At 40.0% G+C, this 22,096-nt stretch overlaps 1 protein-coding gene across 1 annotated transcript in view; it reads right to left on the bottom strand.

The window, feature by feature from the left end:
- Positions 1-22,096, bottom strand: part of PPFIA4 (PTPRF interacting protein alpha 4) — a 188,462-nt gene that overhangs the window by 110,559 nt on the left and 55,807 nt on the right. Inside the window, 1 exon segment of the mRNA XM_042464276.1 lies at positions 13,825-14,696. Within this exon segment, the coding sequence (XP_042320210.1) occupies positions 13,825-14,061 (237 nt within the window). The 5' untranslated portion in view covers positions 14,062-14,696.

Here is a 22,096-nt window from a genome sequence, read left to right as displayed (position 1 = left end):
CAAAACTTTTTTCCTATGCTAAAAACAATATTGTTATTTTTAAACAAACATTTACATTAATCTGTTTTCAGATTCAAGACCTTTTCACCTATGGCTTTATGAAGACTGATTACAACTGTTTGCTTTCAAACACAAAAGTGACATCTAGGTCTTTATAGAGAATGATGAACTAAAGATACATTGACTCAGATCTGCCCCAGTCAATGTACAGTTATAAACACTATACTATCTTAAATAAAATGTAGAAGCATCTTACACCACATCCAAATAAAAGAAATGAGTGTCTGTTGACATTTCAATCTGTTTTGTGCCACCTGTGACATCAATTCTTCTGAATGGAAGTCTGCACTGAGGGATTGTGCAGACCAGCCGTTTGGGCCGGCCTGGGGATGGAGTTGGGGCATAGCGTCTCCACGACACACACCCCGTTTCTGCCCCCAGGGTGGCATGATGCCATGCACTGCATGACGTGTGGCATCACAGCACTCCTCCCATGCTGCATCCACAAAACGCAGAGCCAAAGGAGCGCCGTAAAGCCACAGTGCTGCAGCTATTGCACCTTGGAAAGGATAGATCGGGGCCGTGGCGTATGGTTGCCACAGCCCCAATCTGGTAAAAATTGAGATGCCTGAGGCCGCCCCTTAGGGGCATAGTCCCTGAGTCTACAAAAAAAGTCTACACTGCACAGGTTCAGAGCTGAAGCTACAGTAATAGCTAGATTCTCCATGTCCTGCCTGAAGGTAAGGTGTTTTTTTTTAATATATCTCCCCTTTCCTTAAAAAAAAAACAACCCTTATATCTGAATGAAATCATTCTTATGATCCCTCATCTCGGAATGAGATTTCATTAATTAGCATATCTTGCACCTAAATAACAGGGCTTTAGGGTTTTTTTCCCCTTTGAGGAACGAAGTATCTATAAATTCCCTTGGCAGCATGTAGGAACAAAGCAACAAAAAGGCTATGGCTCTTTGGAGATTAACTGTTTATAATATTATGAGCTTTAACACAATCAGAACCAGATTTGGGAAATTTCTTTGATGATCATCTTGAAGCAGTTTGAGATTCTTTGAAACTCTGTTATCTGGTCTCATTGGAATCATTCAAAGAGGTTTGTCATATGGACATATTTAACAAGTTCTTCCTCCTCAACTTACTGAAATCCTTTATAAGCTTATAGTCTTTCCAACAGACATTTTAGATTAGACTTTGCCAGACCTTGGTCTCCCAGGCCTCAAATGGTAAACTGCACAGCAATAAGCTCTCCAGATTAGGCATGGACACCTATAAATGGATTAGAAAGTGAAACAGGGATGCCTAATCTTGCCGTAGTTAAGAACTCTAAAAAAAATCTAGATGCAGAAACTTCACATAGGGCAGAATGAGTCTGCTGAATTATTAGAAAGCAAGTAATTATTAGGTAAACTTCATAGTTGAACCATAAAATCTATACTATATTTAATGTGCTTTCCTGCACAACTGAACTTATCAAATTTTATTTATAAAATTCTATGGATCATAGGCTACCTTTTAAGTGCTTCTCCCATCTTGCCCCTTGGAGCAAGAATGATATTTGTTTGAGGATTTTTAAGATTAAAGGTTAAATGTTGACAGTATCAGTTATGTTCTCTTTACATCTATCAATGATACAGAATAACAGAGGAGGGTGTACAGCATATTGGACTTCCAATGACAATTCTTCATTTCCATAAGGAAAAGCCTCATTTTAAAAAATGCCCAAAGAAGTCCTTAAATAAAGAAAAATGTATTTCAATAAATAAATTCAAGGAATGAATTGAGTCCAGCTGGGATATTAAACTCATTTTAAATACTTAATTGGAATTACTCTTTATGCCAGTCTAATTTTATGAATCAAAATAGATGCAGAAATCAGTGCTATTGATGTGGCATCATGGAGAATAAATATCCCAATGTGGATAGAGAGAAATTTAAAATAAAACCGAATGTCCAAATGAATCAGAATTGCAATTTCCAAGCTTTTCATAAATGCCAAGTCTAAGTTATTGTTCTTATGGTGTCCCTTGGTTCATAGAAGCAAAGGGCTTATAGCACCATTAACATAAAACAAACATCTTGTTAATAACATGAATTAGAAAGTGGATTTCTCGTTTTCTAAAATTATCAGAGCCCTGCCCCATTTTCCTTAAGGCTCATCATAAGAACAATCCGAACCGTCTGAGGTCTGTCACTGCAGAACATAAAAATCCTCCTGCTGGACCAGAGGTCGAACCACTCCAGCATCCTATTTCCTACAGTGGCTATCCAGAGGCTTACAGAAAACCACAAGCAGCACATATTGGAATTTGATGAGATACTGATTTCTCTTTATCAGAATAAACAAATATTTCATCCAATTCCAATAGGTTTAAGGGCCCAAATAATTTCAATTTGTCAAATATAGTAATCACAACTGTATATGGATTTTTATATCTTTTTTCTTACAGTCCAGCTTTAATTTCACTGTTTCTCTATTCCGAACTGTTTGGGATTTAATTCCAATAAGACATGAGGGCAACAGAGAGGTTACTGGATTTCCATTTTGGCATTCAGCGTTTTACTTTGTTCTGATAAAGATTGAATTTGAGGGCCAAACTGTGGGTTAGTGAACTGAATTGGCTAATGAATTTTAAAAAACAAAACAAAACAGAGTAACCCAGGAGTATCTTTTCCTGCTGTTGTTCCATAGCAACTCCAATTCAGAGGCATGCTACTTTTAGTACTGAAAATAATATGTAGTCATCATGACTTGCAGTCATTGATAAATTATCCTCTATGAATTTAATTCCTTTTGAGTATTAGTTTCACCACAAGCCCATTACAATTGCCTACTGTCAAGAAAAAAACCCTAGAGGATTAGGCTAGGAAGAGAGAAAATGCAAGCTAGATAAATATGTGAACATTTTTGTATATGTGTGGCATGTCAGGGGGGGGAAGGAGAGTGACTTTATCAGGCAGAACTCATGTTGTTCATCACAGCTTGTTTCCAAAACTATTTAGGTATTTAAGACAAAAAAGAATATATTGTTAAATCTTGTTGGCAATACGAAATAGACAAATTTAACACATTGTTAAATCTAGTTGACAATACGAATTAGACAAATCTAACACAAACACAGTATAATATATGCAAGCATATCCTCTCAGAGACTACTTTTACCTCTTCTAAAAGGTAAAGCTGAAAACACTATGAAAAAAATGATAATTTGATAATGATAAATTGGTTTGACCAAATTACAGAAGCTCAAAAAGTAAACATCTATTCTATGAATAAGAACAGTTCAATAGTAATTTGTCCCAAAGTTTCAGTCCATTGCATGCTTGAGATACATATGTATGCATATATATATGTGTGTGTGTGTGTGTGTGTGTGTGTGCGTGTGTATCTGTGTGTACATACACACTTGCACACAAGAAAAGAAGAGAAAGAATGTCCAAACTAAACATATTTTTCGACAGATCAAATTCTTGTGTCAACCATACATATCTATCAAGTATGACACCAGCCCCCCCCCTCTTAATTTTGAAGCATCAGTTATCCATTGCTATGACTCTGGGTGATCATCCATCCTAGGACCTTTTTAGCCTGACCGTGTACTTGTGGAATCCTTAGGGCCATTTGGTAAACTAGTTGTAATAAAGCAGATCACCTAAGGTCTGCCACTATGCTAATGTCAGTTCTTGCCTCAGGTTCGCATGAACCATGCAATGTGTAAAGTAGGGTTGTTGTACTTGTAAAGGCAGCAGCAAATTCACTGAGCAGCTTCAAACTGTCAAGTGGGGGGCGGGGAATAAAAGACTCTGTGCTCATGCTTACTCAGCTGTTTCCCATTTGCAGTTTCTTTGTTCATCCAACTGAACTACAGCAAAGAACATGACACCTGATATAAGTCTCAATCAGTAGCACCAAAGTTCATGTGCACATGAAAACTATCCTATTAAGACATGCTTCATAAGCATGAGCTGTTCCCAGCAAAAACCCTAGAAAATAGTGCCTCTTTTGTAACTGTTGGTGACATAACTGATAGCATTGACAGAGCTACCATCTTCTTACTAGGAAGACCTCTACAGCAGCTTATAAGCACTGCCATTTCCATTTTTCAGTAGAAACAAAAACCAACATGGATCCATGTCCAGAGATAATGCCTGGAAGGAAAAAGTAGAACTGACAGTAAACAGACTGCTCATTAAAGTTCAGAGAGATCCGGAACTGCTGAAAGGGCCTGAAGTACCTACATTTGCCTGGGCAGGTGAAGAACTTAAATTGTCAGGTACTTAAAGGTAAATCCTGCTTACCTGATACATGAACATGCTGAAATTAGTGCCATTGGACAGATGGATGGTTACGGATTTGTTCCCTGTGTTCATTCTGGGGAATCATGGCCAGCTCGATCTGTAAATCCATGGCTCTGCCAGGCTGAAGGGAGAGTAGCAACTAAATCCAGAGATGGAGGTTAGAAGCAGCCTAGGTTCCATGTTCCACTGCAGGCCCTTGTGTGTGAGATTCAAACCAGCAGGAAGTTGCTTGTTGCAGAGTCTTTCTGCCCAGGAAGAGAAGGAGGTCTGGGCACTGGAACAGTGTCAGCAAAAAACTTGTCAGAAGGATTCATCTGGAGCTCACAGAATTTCCCCATCTGCCACCTATGCTAATCACATCCCCTTTCAAGATCTAGGGGAGGCAGCAGTGTGGCTTGGTAAGAGAGGAAAAAGAGCTAGGAGAGCCAGTGGCCTCCCCCCAGAGAATCTCACAGATGCACAAAGTCCCTTCGCAATGACCTAGTTTGCTCTGCATTGCTTGCATGTTCCCTATACAAATCGTTGGAGGCAGAGGAATTGAAGCAGGAGCAGATAGTAAATCCGCATAGCCCCTTAATCCAAGCGGCTGCAGAGCTCAAGAGGCGTAACCCTCCCTTAGTTGACCTGGCATGCTCTCTGCCCAGCTGTTCAGCATAGCGGATTGCAGACACCAGAGCTGGGGCACTCAGTCCAAGAGGTGGGTATGGAGCATGAGAGACCACAAAGAAGAGTGTATGTAAAAATTACCCACAGCATAGCTCCACTTATTGGCCAAGACACCATTTGACCAGCTTGGAATTTATTAGATGAGTAGACCTGGCTGACCCAGCTGGTGAACTGCCAGAGGGCAAAACGTCATGCAGCTCAGAGAGAAAGCAGCAAGGCCAGAATGTATCAGGGCCAGGAAGGGCTCGTACTAGGCTTGTAAGCAGTCTATCTGAGTGTTTGGCTCTCTCAGCCATGCCAAAACCTTGCATACTTCTGTTGTTGCTCAGCTGAACATGAAGTACTCTGAGGTTGTTAGGACCATAAAATAGGATATATTTCTGGATTAGTTTTTTTTCCTTCAAAGAATACAAACACTTCACTCTCACTAAGAGTCAGCTACTTAACTGTCACTTTCTTGGTCAAGCTCTGAAAACAAGCTTTAGACCTAGTTTTGGATTCACAGCTGACCTGTTAAATTATTTCCTTAGAACATGACTTCCAGGGTTATTCCAAATCCTGGGCTCATTACTTTTTGGAGTAGAGTTGCCAGAGTGAAAACTGAAGATTGTTCCTATGCCTTTAATGTTTGTACAGAAGAGGGGATTTCTGCCAGTGTGTTACCTAATTGCATAACAAGCAACATCAGATGAAATTCCCTCTTTTGCACAACCATTAAAGTTATAAGAAGACTCTCCAGTTTTCTGTCTGGCAATCTGTATGTGTAACTCAGAGCCTTGGTGATACTGCTAGCAAGACCCAGTGGGTTTACATGGCCACTACACCACAATATTCACTCTGTTTTATCTTGCTCTCCAAGATTCCTAAGATGCTGAAATACTCTAGTGATATCTATCTGCCATACTTCCATAAGAAACACACTAGGCAGACCAGGAATTTTCTGTTTCACCTAGCAGTAGCTATCTAAAGCCTCACACAGAGGTCTTCTCTAACCTATTGAAGACACCAAACATTGAATCTTATGCATGGAAGCCATGTACTATAACCAATGACCAATTATTGGCCAACAGATATCCCTGACTTAAGTCCAGAGTTCTTCTGGCTCCTGGTCACCAGGGTACTATAAGAGGTGTGAAAGCACTTAGGCTTCACACAGCCCTTAGGATGAAGACAGATGGATTTTCCATAAGCTATTTATTAAGAGATATACAGCCCAGTAATATGTAGAGCAAGCATTTAGTTATGTGCAAAAAAGACCAGTAAACCTTTTGTTTGGTATGTAATATTACTAACATCTCCAATTTTTCTCCTGTTTGGTATGTAACTTCTTGCCTGATGAAGAAGCCAGTGGACCTTCGAAAGCTTGCAACAAGTATATTGTGTATTTAGGCTGGCCAATAAAGGTATCACTGGTGTTTTTTTGTTTCAATTTACTAAATGGCCAACAGAGCTACCCCAGCATTTTTTTCAATGACCAATTAGTTATGGGGAGGGGGAAGTACTGTACAATACACACACACACAAAGCAGAAGATTTATTGATCTTTTTTGCACATAACTAAATGCTTGCTCTGTCTACTTAGAACTGGGCAGAATATCTTTTAATAAATGGCTTATGGGAAATCAATCGGTCATCATCCTAAGGTCTGTGTGAAGCCCAAGTGCTTTCACACCTCTTATAGTACCCTGGTGACCAGGAGCCACAAGAACTCTGGACTGAAGCCAGGGATACTGTCAGGCAGGAATGTAAAAATACACTATCTGCAGACAAAAAGAAAGAGAAGCCTCAATGGATGACAGATAAAACTCTTCAAGCAGTTAGAGCAGATGAGAAGCAAAAGTAAATGGGCACAAAAATAGGGTCATAACCCTAAATGCAACTGTTCAGTTACTTTTGCACAAGGATAGAGAGAACAGCTATCATAATCAATGCAGAGAAAAAGATGACAACAACAAAAAGGAAGACGAAGAGACCTCTTCCACAAAATCTGATAAATCAATGTGATATTTAAACCAGGAGTGGGCATGTTCTACAACCAGCAGAAGAATATGTGTCGTGACCAAGTATGGAAACAATATACTGAAAAACTATATAAAAAAGAGTGACAGATCCATTCAAGGAAGGACTACTTGAAGAGGAACCTATAATTTTAGAGAGTGAAGTGGAAGCTGCACTCAGCACACTTGGAAAAATAAATTACCAGGAGAAGATGGCATAACAACAGAGTTGCATCAAGCTACAGAGACAGGATTTTTCTAACTAACATCTGTCAACAAACATGGAAAACAAAAGACTAGCTCACAGACTGAAAATGTTCAACAGACATTCCAATCCCAGGGATTGTGATAACTACTGTACCATTGCATTAATCTCCTATGCAAGTAACGTGATGCTCAAAATTCTACAACCAAAGATTTTTACTATATATGGAGTGAGAAATGTGTAAAAGCAAAGACTTGCAAAAGCAAGTTTACAGTGGAACATTAAAAAAACAAAAATAATGACCACTAATGACTCACACAACTTTAAAGCAGACAATGAAGACATTGAAATAGTTCATACTTTCCATGCCTTGGCTCAGTCATTAATCAGAATACAGATTGCAGTCAAGAAATCAAAAGAAGAGTAGGACCTGGAAGGGCAACTATGAAGGAACAAGACAAGTTCCAGAAGCTTCAAAAATATATCACTGAATAATAAAGTTGCTTCATTTATTTATCTGAATGGAGACTACAGTGAAAAAATCAGAAAACTGGGACTTGGCAAGACTATGAAAGAACTAGACAAAATCCTGATGTGTAAAAAAGGAACACTAAAGTTAGGATTGTCCATGCCATCATATTTCCAATCTCTATTTATGGTTGGGGAAACAAGACACAGAAGAAATTGATAGGAAGAAGATCAACTCATTTGAAATGTGATGCTGGAAAAGAATTCTACGGATATTGTGGAATGCTAAAAAGACCTACAAATGTGTCCTAGAATAAAGCAGGTCTGAAATTTCCCTAGATGCAAAGATGACTAAACTGAGACTGTCATTCTTTGGACATATCATGAAAAGGCAGAGCTCATTAGAAAAGACAATAATGGTAAGGTAGAAGGCAATAGGAAAGGAGGAAAACTACATTTGCAGATGGATAGACTCAATAAAGAAACTGCAAGATCTGAGCAGGGCTGTGACTTGACAGCAGTTAACAACAATAAGGAAATCACACACATTATTACAGTTGCCTTGATAAGCTACACAATGTTTTAAATATCGGCAGTATAGAGGGAGTACCATAAAACCAAAAAAGCGCTCTATATCCATTAACAGCCAGGATTGTACCTGTTTGGGAGGAATCAAATGGAAAAGTACATAATAAAGCAATTTGTTGTTGTTGTTGTCGTTGTTGTTAGCTGCCCTCAAGTCAGCCTCAACCCATGGCGACCCTGTGGATAAGAAAGCTCCAAGACTCCCTGTCCTCCACCTCTCTGCTCAGGACTTGCAGGCTCATCCCTGTGTCCTTCCTAATAGAGTCTATCCACATAGCATGCAGTCTTCGTCTTTTCTTGCTGCTCTCCATCTTTCCTAGCATCATTGTCTTTTCTAATAATTTATTTTTCCTCATGAAGTGGCCAAAATACAAAATCCTCACTTTAGTCATCTTGGCATCCAGAGAGAGTTTAGACTTGATCTGTTTGTTGGTTTTCTTGGCTGTTCATGATAATTATTAGTACTCTTTTCCAACACTACATTTCAAATGAATTGATTTTCTTAATATCAATTTTTTTCGCTGTCTAGATCTCGCATCTGTACACGGTGACAGGAAAAACTATGGCTTGGATGACCCTCTCTTTAGGGTTCAGAGTTATTTCTTTACATTTTATGACCTTGTCCAGTTCTTTCATAGAAGCACTCCCAAATCCTAGGCGCGTTACAGACGGCCCAGAAGGGGCCATCTCGCGCCGCCGCCGGTTGCAGCGTCCAGGAACCGCAGCAGCCAAACGGCGCGGTTCCTGGACGCTGCCAAGAATCAGCGCGAAAATCACGCTCCTTCTTGCTCCCCGGAAGAGACTCCGTGAGGCGCTAGTCACACACTCGCGGCGTCATTTCCGGGGCGCGACGTGCGGACACAGAGTGTCTGTTATGTCAAGATGGCAGTGGCCGTGTGGAACGGCCGCCGCCATTTGTTACAGACTCAGTTCATGCTAGGGTTAGGGGCGTCTAGAAGAGACGCCCCTTTCTAATGGGCCCTAGTTTTCTTCTGATTTCTGGACTGCAGTCTCAGTTCTGATCAATATTTGAACCAAGGTACAGGAACTCTTTAATTTTTTTCAATTTTCTCATTTTCTAGGGTGAATTCTTGTAGATCTTGTGTGGTCATTATTATTTGGGGGGGGGTATATTCAGCATTAGTCAACCTAAAGCAAGTCTTATGCCACTACAAATGAACAACGGAAATTCCAACAAATTGTGAGGAGAGATGGAAAGACAACAAAAATAGACTGGAATTTTACTTTGAAGTCTTCCCTTGATTCTACTACCACCTTCAGGCACTCCATACAAATGTACTAAAAGGTTATATTTAGCACCAGCTCTGGGATCATCCCTAGATTCTAGCACCATCTGCAGGCACTACCAATCCATAACAATGTACCAGAATCTTCAGTATAGGTAACTTTCATGAAAATAACAGGTCTAATATATGTGCTTATGTTCCAGTATATTTTAAATGCTACTCACACATTTACTACAACAAAGAAAATGTTATCTTTTAGATCTGTATGCTAAGTATGAACTTAAATGAGGATGAACAACAACCATAGTAGGGCCAGGGCCACTTTTTGGTCGGGCCAAATACTTGAGGGTTAAATTTTAGTTTTTTGTTTGCTTGCTTTTTTAAAAAGCTTTTTTGTTGGAGGCATCACTGGGACAGATCTAACAGCAGCAGAAATACTCATTTTTAACTTTTAAAACTTTCATTACATTTCTGACTATTAATAAATCAAATACTCTCAAATGCCTAACCACTAAGTTATATTTATTCCATTAATTCATTAAATTAACTATTTCTTAATATTTTTAAATTCCCCAAACCTACATATATGTAATTAATACAATAAAATTTACTAGTATTAAAAGGGTAAAATAACCATAACTGTGTAAAACTCATCTTTATTTTAAAAGTAAATTAAAAATTAAAATTATTTAATTAATATGATTTTAATTAATATACTAGAAAATTGAAATACTGTATGATATTGATCAGCTCTTTTACTATAATGAATTTTCCCACTGATTAAGAGCACTGATTAAGACCTCCAGCAGCAAACTGTGACCGCATTTTTTAAAAAAAATTGAGGCGCATCTGGCACATGGATCTGTATTTCATGCTAAACCAAGTCTCTTCAGCTATACCAACATTTTTTCCTGTTTGTTCATGTTCCTATGCTAGCTGCATTCCATCCCATCACTCACTGCAAGATCTGCAATCTCAGCACTTTCTTTTTAAAGAAAACTGCATACTGGGAGACATTTAATATTAAGAAGAAAAGGAGAAACAGTTATGTTAATTGAATGCAGGCTTTCTTCTAGTAGAAGTTAATAGGTAGATGGCTTGGTTTCCAGGATATAAGTCATAGATCTTTTCATAAGTGTAAATATCCCTGACATATAATGCTATTCTTCCTTCCTTACTGTTCAGTCTATTTTTCTGAAATAAGATATATCACTCTGTTGCTACATTCTAATCATGAAACTCATTCCAGTAGGTTTCAGTTATGCCTATTATATCATACTTGTTTTCCTGTGTTATTTTGCATGTTCTGTGCATTAGTATGCTGATGACACCCAAATATACTTCTCCATGTCTCGGTCAATAATGACAGATGGCATTTCTCCCCCTCAATCGATGTCTTGCAGCAGTAATGGACTGGATGAGGGAAAACAAGCTCAAGCTGAATCCAGACAAACCAGAAGTACTTATGGTAGGGGCCCCCAAACCAGGTATCGGGCAGCAACCTCCAGTCCTAGAGGGGTTCACGCTCCCCTCAAAGGACTGTGTTCGCAGCTAAGTGGTGCTTTTCGACTCATTGCTTCAGATGAAAAATCAGGTGAATGCAACGGTCAAGAGTGCCTGTTATCAGCTCCAGCTGATACGTCAGCTGCGCCCTTCTCTAGAACGGGGTAACCTAGAAACTGTAGTACATGCACTCAAGACTTGACTTTTGCAATGCGCTCTACATGGGCTACCCTTGTGCCTAGTCCGGAAACTTCAACTGGTACAGAATATGGCAGCCAGATTGATTACAGGAACAACTAGGAGTGACCATATTACACCTATATTGAAATCACTCCACTGGTTGCCTATTCGTTTCCTGGCACAGTACAAGGTGTTGGTCATTACCTTTAAAGCCCTTGGGCCCAACCTATTTAAGGGATCGCCTCCTTTTGTACAACCCCCCCCTGTACTCTCAGATCCTCTGGGAGAAATTTGTTGCAGTCCACAGAGACCAGATTGACGGCAACCTCCCAGAGGACTTTTTCCGCGATTGCTCCCACTTTATGGAATGGCCTGCCGGACGAGATCTGTCAAATTGCCAACCTAGAGAGCTTCAAGAAAGCTGTCAAGACGGATCACTTCCGGCAGGCCTTCCCGGAATAGAACCTGGGCATGTAATGCTCCCCCCACAGACATATATAAGCGTAGACTCAACCCACCGTTATTTTATTATCGTTCTGTTTTTAGATTTTATCATTTGTAATTTTAATGCACAGAATTGTTTAATCCTTTTTTAAGGGGGGAATTATATATATTGTATTTTTTTAAAGGTTGTACACCGCTTTGATTGTGGTAACAAAAAGCGGGACATAAATTAAAGTTTTATTTATTATTTTTTATTAGTATGGAGACATCTAAGATCATGGGCCATTCTCCCTAGCTGTCTATTTAAGCCCCTCAGACTCTTAGAAAAACATTCCTGCCCCTTGCTGTGAGGTGCAATGCATCCCTTGCCAAAAATCCATCATCTTGAAACTTGACACCATGGTTCAAGAAGCACCATCTTATTTTGCATGTTTTGTGCATTTTGCCCTAGGAAGACAGCACACCTCTAGAGACACTTCGTCAGGCCTGCAAACTACTGTTTCTGTTCCCCTCAGCAGAGAGTCCCCTACTACCACCACACACTTCCACAAAGGTTTGGCAGAAGTCATTCCATGTGCTCAACTTTCCGAGGTCTCATGTCAGGGACATTCTTTGAGGACTGCCACTGCCACTCTTCATACTGATGAGGGAGGAAGCTTCAAGAGTCAAGAGTCCATTCTATGTGTCACCTTCCTCCAAATGTCTACATCCTGTTTATGGGAAATGACCTCCTCTTGAAAGACATTCCCTGTGCATTCCTCAACCAGGACCATCTGTTCTGCTCTGTCCAAAAAAAAAACCCAACCTCACTCTCCTTAATATACTGGATAAATGGCCTCAAGTTACTGAATCTTTTGTACCAAAAGGGCAACCAACCTACACTTGCTACAGATGAAGCAACCCAAATCCTTCAACGTACAGTGTTGAAGATGAGTGCAGCAGTTCCCTCACAGTCTGTATTCAGTAGTCTTAAGTAGGCACTAAAACATAACTCTGGGCCTCCCCCGCACAACCCTGTGCAAAACACCCCTGTTGGCCTCACCTGTTTGCAAGAACTGGGCCTGAAGCTACTGAGAGAACTAGTGGCTGCTATCTTCTTCCTCAAGCAAGTCTTGGACTTACTTCCTCTCAGCAGAAGCTATGCCTTCCTGAGGCCATGGGCTCAGGAAGGGGACCTGGAACTACACAGTATAGCACAACAGAATGCTAATGAGCACATAATCATGCCTTCACTCAGCTCACACTATCATCAGCCTTAGGACAGCAGACTCAAGAGACTTCCAATGAGTACACAAGCAAACAAGCCTTCTCCCAGAGCACTCAAATCAAACAGCCATACCTCTCACAGTTCTGACGCTACAGACTCTCCAAAAGACACTCTCTGGGGCTGGGGAGGTTTAGCCCAACACACCCAAGTTGTCTTTTCCACCACACCCATGGAAAACAGCCCTGTTGGCCTTCAGGGCCATATTTCCTAGTAAGGGAAAGGATATGATACTTCCGATCCATGTACATTTAGCAACATTCAACCTCCAGGCTTTAAGAGTGAAGAGTATTATGCAATAACACACAAAGTAGTGTTTTCACAGTATTCCTCTAACAATTAAACAGTATTCCTCTAACAATTAAAATTCTTGTTTTCATCTACAGTGACAGTATTTCAATATATCTCAATGTATTAAAAAGCTCGCAATTTCAGGTGGGTTTTTAAAATCTTTTTTTAAAATCTTATGCCATTATCCAGGGTAATGGAACTCAATGCTTTAATAGATAATATTTGTAATATGACATTATCAGAACAAGACCATTTAAAGTCTGGACATTTTAAAAATGGCAAAGTCTCATTCAAAACCTTACTTCTAAAGGAATGGCAAAACCCTTCCCATTACCCATGATTAGGGCTGCAATCTGGAACATGCTTACCCAGAGGTTTCACTGAAGTCAGTGGGGCTTATTTGCTACTTCAGTCTTTACTTTTAGTAAGGTTGCAGTTATACTGCAAAAAGAATCAAGTTGTCCTTCATTACATTACAATCATAACGTAGCTTAGTTATTCCTTTGTTAATTGGAGGAAGGAATTAGAAGTAATTTGTTATTTGCTATTTCCCAGCTCTGTTTAGATATAAATTAGAATTTACATACAAAACTACATGCCAGGTGCCCTCATACTTTTCAACTGTCACAAACTCTTTGCCACAAACTCTTTATTTTCTTACCTGAGGTAGAGCAGAGTTCAGTTGTCTCTGTAACTGGTCTCGCTCATGCAAGGTCTCCTGTAGCCGGCCCTGAGTCACAGACAGAGTCTCACGTGTTTCCCGAAGTGTCTCTAGCAGCTTGTCTCTCTCATCAAGCATGTTCACCATCAGCTGTTCAAAGTTGGCATCAGAATCAGAGCCAGGCTGTGACCCCAAGGGGTCACTTTCACTGATTGTAGGCATTACCTCACACATCATGGCAAGACTTGGCAAATGTCCTGCGATACAGAAAGCTCAGAATTTGGCAGAGAATTCCTTCTCAAAATGTGTCTTAATGCTGTTGAAACAGCAAGTTAATGTCACATGGTTACTGTAACCCACTGCAGGATGTAGCAGCTGTTATATGCAGGCTGCATGGCAAGGTCCATAAACTTCCCATTTCATTTTGCAAACAAATTATGCTTACATGACACCTTAAAAAGTCTGAAAAGTCATTACAGCATTATTAATGTTGAATACATAAAGTAATTAAGGCCAGCAAGATCCCCAGAGTGAATTGCCAGTATGGTCCTGTGAGAGTCATTCCAAGAACCTTTGACAGATATTCTTCAGGTCCCTTCAGTGATGGCCCCCTGCCATGGCATGGAGCTCTATGTTGTTCAGAAAAATATATTGTTTTCTTTCATCACTAACATCAGTTCTGTCTTGAGAGATTTAAAGGTGTTAGAAAGGCTGTGAAACATTTTCCTTTTCTTAATAATGTTAATAAAAAGTCAGCTTGGCTGCATCAGCCAACAGTTTCTGAAGTTTCAAGTGGCGCTGGGCAAACTAGCCACTCTCCATACAAATTTTGTTTGCCAAAGACTCTTCATCTTTCATTCTTTATCTAGCATCTGTAGAGAAAGAACATAGTACAGTACAAATTAGAACAGTGTTCATATAATCCTTCACAATTCTTCTTTCTTGAAACTTAAAAACACAGATTTCCCATCCCCTCAGTTAGATCATTCAGAAGGGGGTGGGTGCTGGTAACAGCCAATTGTGCACAATAGGCTCTAAATAACTTTAGCTATTGCACTACCACTCTTCATTGAGATATGACATTTTGATCTATAGATTCTATGAACCAGTTCCTCATATTTTAAAACTTGAATCTTGTTTGGCTGCACATTTTCCATGTGATCTCTCTGAGAATTAAGTGATATTTTGACTACCTTCATTCAAGCATACAGTCGGCCCTTCTTATACACGGATTTTTTATACACGGATTCAAGCATACACGGTTTGAAAATGTTCCAAAAAAGTATAAATTTACCTTGATTTTCCATTTTTATAAGGGACACCATTTTGCTACGTCATTATATGTAATGGGACTTGAGCATACACGGATTTTGTTATACACGGGGGATCTTGGAACCAAACCCCAGCGTATAACAAGGGTCCACTGTACTATCATCATTCCATCACATTTTCACAGTGAAATATTAGTATATTTTGTTTCAATTATTTCTTTTTATTATTCTGAATTATTGGACTTCCTTCAATTTGAGATATTGTCTGCAGTTTAAAAAATGTAATGACGTTGGTTGATGGCAAAAAGAAAGAACAAACAATAACTTGGCACAATACAAGCCTCAACCCCCCAAAAAAATCAACTGAAAATTTTAAAACAAAGAAAATAAGAAAAATATATAATACCATTAGGAATAAACCAATCTTTTTAAAAAATCAGAAATTTTAAATTCAATAATATGCTGTGGGCATAAACAGCAGCTAAAAAATAAAAATGAAAATGACCTAAGTAAAAGAGAAAAGCAAATGTTTTTATAAAGCAGAAAGAACCAGAAGATTCCAAAGAGCAAAAGTAGGACAAAAGAGTAACATGAAAGAAAGGAGGAGAAGCTATTGAATAAACATAAAAGCTTATACAAATAGGTCTTAGAAGCCATATAAATACATTTATTTAAATTAAATTAAATTAATAAATAAATAAAAGTATTTCTGATGACACAGCTCTACTACTCCTTGTCAGAACACTTTAGAATGTTCCAAAAGAGGCACTATTGAGGCCGCATTTGTGTGAGTCAATGGTCCAAAACACACTACAAAAATAATCCAGTTTGAGACCACTGTAACTGCCCTGGCTCAGTGATAGGGAATCCTGGGAATTTTGGTTTATTGTGGCACCAAACCTCTCTGACAGAGTAGGCTAGATATCTCACAAAACTACAGTTCCCAGAATTCCCTAGCACCGAGCCATGGCAGTTAAAGCAGTCTCAAACTGGATTATTTCTGCAGTGTGTTTTGGACCAATGAGACCATGAAAGTTCTAAAGTGTTCTATGGGAGCCAATAAAGTGAAGCCAAATCTGAGCAAGACAGGGGATCTGAGGATTGCTGATCCTCATAACTGTGAATATAACATCAAGTTTCACTCATTCAGAATCATGAGATCCATCTTTGCCAATGGAGGCCAAAGTGGACTATATGTACCTTGAGTGCCTGGGCCCAATTGCAACTAGTGTACTAGCTACAGCCTGTCCTAAACAAGAGGGGTAACCTACCTACCTACAGTAGTTCATTGCACTGGAATTATACTGCAATGTACTCCATATGATTTAATCATCCATAACTAACCACTTCAAGCATTGTGTTACAAGAGTCCAATGGAATGCTTTAACACCAAACATATCAGTCACCAACTGAGGATTCAATTGTTTGTTAAAGACTTAGTGCTCCATACCCATCTCCAAAGATACACATCCATTAGCTGCAGGGAGAATGTAGCCATTAAACTGATGGAAATTACACTCAAGGGAAAATTTATCATGCTTTAACAATCATTCAGGCTGAAAGATTTCCACTGCTCATACAAGAAGATATTTACTAAGCATTTCTGTGAACAGATTTTCAGTAGCACCTTCCCTGACATGAAGGTACCAGATGTAACCAGCAGAAGAAAATACATATACATACTCTGGGAAAATAGTCAGCAATTAATTAGTATGCAAATATTGTTTCAAAAACACTACTATAAATATTAAACAAATCCTGTTATTAAAAAAGGCTTCTCCTGGATTTAAAATGGCCCAGGAAGGCAAAAAAAAAAATAGCAAAATGTCCCAAAATGCATAGAGGGCATTTTGGCATCATCCTGGGACAAAATCCCCCTTTTTTTTAAAGAAAAAAAGGGAAAAGGAAAGCTGTGACTCCTACAGGACTCTGTGGACCACAGAAAAGTGCCTGGGGGGCACATTCAGCTCATTGGCCACACTTTGCCCACCCAATCCTACACAGTTGAGCATTTTGTTAACACAGCAGCCAACCAGAAATCAATAGGAATCTCACAGTCGGGAAGCAAATGCAACAAAACCCTCCATTCCATGTTTTCCAATGACTAATATATTGACCCATATTGCCTGTGATACTGGAGCTGATATTCAGGTATCCTAAATAATGTTGTGTTCTTAACTGCCCTTAAGTCAACTGCAACTCATGGGAACCCTGTGGATGAGACATCTCCAAACACACTCTCCCTCCACTGCTCTGCTTAAGTCCTGCAAGTTCAGGCCTGTGACCTCCTTGATTGAGTCTACCCATCTGGCATGCAGTCTTCTTCTCCTTCTACCACCCTCTACCTTTCCTAGTGTTATTGTCTTTTCTAGTGATTTATGTCTCCTCGTTATGTGGCCAAAGTGCAACAGCCTCAGCTGATCATCTTGGCTTCCAGGGAGAGATGAGGCTTGATCTGTTCAAGGGCTCTCTTTTTTTTGGGGGGGAGGGGCTTTTTGTCTGTCCACAGTATCTTCAGCATTTTTTCCAGCACCGCATCTCAAATACATTGATTTTTTTTCTATCTGCTTTCTTCACTGTCCAGCTCTCACATGGTGATGGAGAATACAATGGCTTGGACAATTCTAACTTTAGTGCTCAGTTGTATATCTTTGCACTTTAGGATCTTATCTAATTCTTTCATAACTGCCTTACCCATCCCTAATCATCATCTTATTTCTTGACCACAGTCTCCATTCTAATAAATGTTTTGTCAAAGGAATGGGAAATTTTTGACTATTTTGATTTCACATCCTCTAGGCTGAATTTGTGTAGATCTTCCATAGTTTTTATGTTCAGCAGTAAAGCCTGCCTTTGCACTTTATTCTCCTTTGTCATTATTCCAAGTCTGATATTTTCCACTAGTAATTGTCAGCTAGTACAGTGGGCCCTTAGTATTCGTGGGGCATCTGTTCCAGACCTCCGCAAGGATACCAAAATCCGTGGATGTTCAAGTCCCTTAGAACTCAATGGTGGTGCAGCCACGTGGCCGTGCCACCATTGAGGACAATGGCACTTTGCCCCCACTCCCTCTCCGATGCCAGCCTCGCAGTTTTCACTGCAAAATGCAGCAGGGAGTTACCTCTTCTTCCTCCTCTTCCCTGCCTCCTCCTCTTCTCCTCCTCCTCTTCCTCCCCCGTCGCTGCTGTCACAGCTCTTCCTCCTCCCTCCTTCCTCATCTTCCTCCTCCTCTTCTTCTCTTTCCCCATTGCCGCAGCTGCGTCTCTTCCTCTTCTGCCTTCTCCTCACCTTCTCCCCCTTCCTCCTCTTCCTCCTCCGTCATGCTGCCACTGCTCGACCTCCTTTTCTTCTACCTCCTCTTCCTCCTCTCTGCTGTTCCTCCTCCTATTCCTTCCTCCTATGTCTCTTCCTCTTCTCCACATCCTCCACTTTCTCCTCCTCCTCTTACCTCCTTCTGTTGCCCTGTCCTCCTTTTCTTCTTCTCCACTCTTCCTCATTCTCCTTCTCCCTCTGCCAAAGTCATATGCTCTGCATATGGCCTCGTCTGCCATCCACATCTGCTCAAATCCGCAGATGGCAAGTCCGCAGATCCTAATAATAATATTTGGACAAGGCGAACTCCCAAAACAGTCTGGGTAAAAATCACCCAGCTACAGCCAAATACAATGTACACAACAGAGTATTTAAAAACCAGCTATTGATATTGTTATGTGCACTGACCACTTTTCACAAGTAAAAGAAACAATCACAGACTCATCCAAAGTTCTGGATGCTTTCATCTACAACTGTAATATGTACAATATAATACAACATGCATTGTTGTATAATACACACTCCTCTCTGACTTTCCGTCAGCTCCAAAGTCTGCCTCACAACTACAAACTAATCCACAGTAGCTCACAACAATAACACTGCTGCTTCAACCATCATTCACAGCCAACAAGCAGCAGCTGAACCTTCCAACTACCAACTCTCAACAGTCAACTGTCAATCAAAATATTTTTCTGTTGGCATGGCCAGTCATCAAACATGGGGGAAGCATAGTTGAAGAGCTCACCTCAACCCGAATTATTAATTATAAATAAAAGCAAGAATTTCAGCTTAAAAATCAACAATGCAGTAGGCACTGATGTCTACATTAAAAATGGCAGCTGATCAACTTAATACAAATTTCTGCACACCTGCAAAAGAAGGAAAACCACAACTAGAAGAGAGAGGCCTGATAACTACCAACATGACGTGTGGCTCTAATAAGGCAAGTAGAATGGGGAACCCTGGATCTCCTATTGTCTCCGACCTTCCCTTTCCAGAATTACTGGAAAAGTTACGTCTAAATTTGTTCAGAGATCTACACTTGCTTTATAGCCATTTAGTTTGAAATTTTCTGAGATTTCAAATAAAATCCAAGATATAGAGGAAAAAGCAAACGCTGCCTTCATGAAAAGAGAATCTGCACCTTAGAAGAAGCAAATTGTCAGCTGCAAAATAAGCTGAAGGATTTGGAAAATCAAGAATGGGTAAACTGAAGGGTATTCCAGAATCAGTGACTCCCTCCTCCCTACAAGATTCAATACTTGTATGGATGAATAAAATAAATCTTGAGCTAAATCTATTGCCATCAGACAGAATGCATGCATCACTCCCTAAAGCCACAGCGGCCAGCTAACAAGGCCCCCAGGGATATTATCATGCGATTTGCAAGATTTCCTAAGAAAACTTTAGTTTTGAGCAATCTGTCCAGAGTTGCAGATCTTAATTATGAGGGGCATAAAGTAACAGTGTGCCAAGATGTTTCAATGGAGACACTAAGAAAAAGACAATTCCTCAAGCCTTTTACAGCTATTTTGCTCTCCAAGGGAATAAAATACAGAAGCCCAAATGATGCAAATTTTTGAGACATTTGGCATCACAATACCCACAGATCTTGAAAGAAATATCTGCTCAATTAGACCTAATGAGACCCCAGAAGGCGATAGCAATTAAGGAACACAATGGCAGACAGTGCAGAAAAGAAAAACAAAAGAAGTTCAATCAACCCTCCAGCTTCAGTATAGGCACCCTGCAAACCCTCGGGAATACATGGTGATGATCCTCAGTACTTTGAAAGACTTTGCAGGCTGTGGAACAAGCCTAGCAGCACCCCCACAGGTGCCATCTTGAGGCTTGTGTTCCTGCATCACCAACTGTCACCTTTGTCCACAATTTTGGGTGCTGAACTTCAAAAACTTAATGACAGTGATTCGTTCCAGAGAGGTAGCTATCCACATGGGGACACCCAGTGGGCAATTTGGTATATCTACTTCTTCACAGCTAATAACTGATGGCTTCAGCTGGGCCTAAACTATTCTTTTTTCTATCTACACAACTATTAAATTACCTGGCATACTACAGTGGAAACTCGCCTTACCCGGGGATCCGTTCTGGACCCCCCCCCCCCCGCGTAAGGCGAATTCTGCCTATGCTCGAGCCCCATTCATTTGAATGGGGCTCCTGCACGCGGCGACACAGCACTACCCGCCCACCCCGCGCGCTCCCCGCAGCTTGAGCACATACGCGTATAACGCAGGCACACTGTACAAGCCTATACAAAGCTATATTAAAATTTGATATTCCTTGCTTCTTAGCAAACTTTTTTAAACAAAATTAATTGCTGGATGGGCCAAAAACATAGGAAATAATGTCTTACAACGAAAATATATTTTTGCCCCTATCCCTCCAGAGATCAGAAAGTTTGACTCTGATCGGGGGAACAGGAGACGCCTGTCTTCCACTCTACTTGGTCATGATACTGTTCTTAGTTCACTGTTAGTAGCTAACCATATTGTTATGTTATTGAATGCTTATTTACATCCCAAGACTATTCTTAAAATCTTTAGGGAAAAACCTGTAAGATATCCAAATGTGGCAAAATTGAACTTTTTAGATCCTCAAATTGTAACCCTCAAATTGGAAATTTCTCTTTACAATCCAGTATAGTATTACATGGCATCTCTGAGAGTCATTTCCTATAATGTTAAGGGCTTAGGCTCAGCAAAAAGGGAGGGAGGGAGGGAAGGAGAGAGAGAAAATACTAAAACAAATCAAACAACAACACCCAAATTTCTTATTCCTTCAAGAAACACACCATAAAGGTTCTGATCCCATCCTCCCAAAAAAATTGTTTGGAAACCAGTATGTAGTGGGGGGCACAGGAAAAGCCAAAGGGATAATTATTCTCCTGGACAAATCATGCCCTTTCATGGTAAACAATGAATTTAGAGATGATGCTGAGCGCTACCTAATACTGACGGGGGAAATTTTTTGGCCAATCCTACACTCTAAGCATCTTCTATTCACCCAATACAGGTCAGCACCAATTTATGTCAGTTTTTCTACATTATCTAAGTGAAGTGGCTGTTGGTGCCATAGCGTTGTGAGGGCATTCTAATGAAGTTATGCACTCCTATCTTGATAAATCAAAACTTCCTAAACATATAGGCCCAACCCCATTGATGCAGATAATTAAAGATGCAGAACTACTTGATCCATGGAAATCTCTACACCCCAGAGAAAGACTTCACCTTCTACTCACCAGTCCATAAGCCATATTCTAGAATTGATCACTTTTTATCTCCAACTCCCTTAAGCAAAACTTTAAATTCCACAATCAATCCAATCTTATAGTTAGACCATTCATTAATAATACTAGAGTGGGCACCGGAAGGACTTTCCCAGACTTCAAAGTCTTGGCGGTTTAGCCTATGTATGACCCTTTAAAAAAGACCATAGAAAAAGCAATAGAAACTTTTTACCTAGAGCATAGATCTGAAAGCACCTCTGAAGTGCTACTGTGGGACACACTGAAAGCAGTGCTCAGAGGTCTGTTTATACAGGAGAGCTCCAAACAAAAGAAAATTAAATAAAATAAATGCCAGGAATTGATTAAAGAAATTGAATTCTTGTCAAACTCCCACAAGAAGACTCAAAACTAAGAATAAAGGCTTTATTAGGGGGGGAAAGGC

Source organism: Sceloporus undulatus, chromosome 4 (genome assembly GCF_019175285.1).
Source record: "Sceloporus undulatus isolate JIND9_A2432 ecotype Alabama chromosome 4, SceUnd_v1.1, whole genome shotgun sequence".
Lineage (NCBI taxonomy): Eukaryota > Metazoa > Chordata > Lepidosauria > Squamata > Phrynosomatidae > Sceloporus > Sceloporus undulatus.
This window is presented reverse-complemented; position numbering and strand designations above follow the sequence as displayed.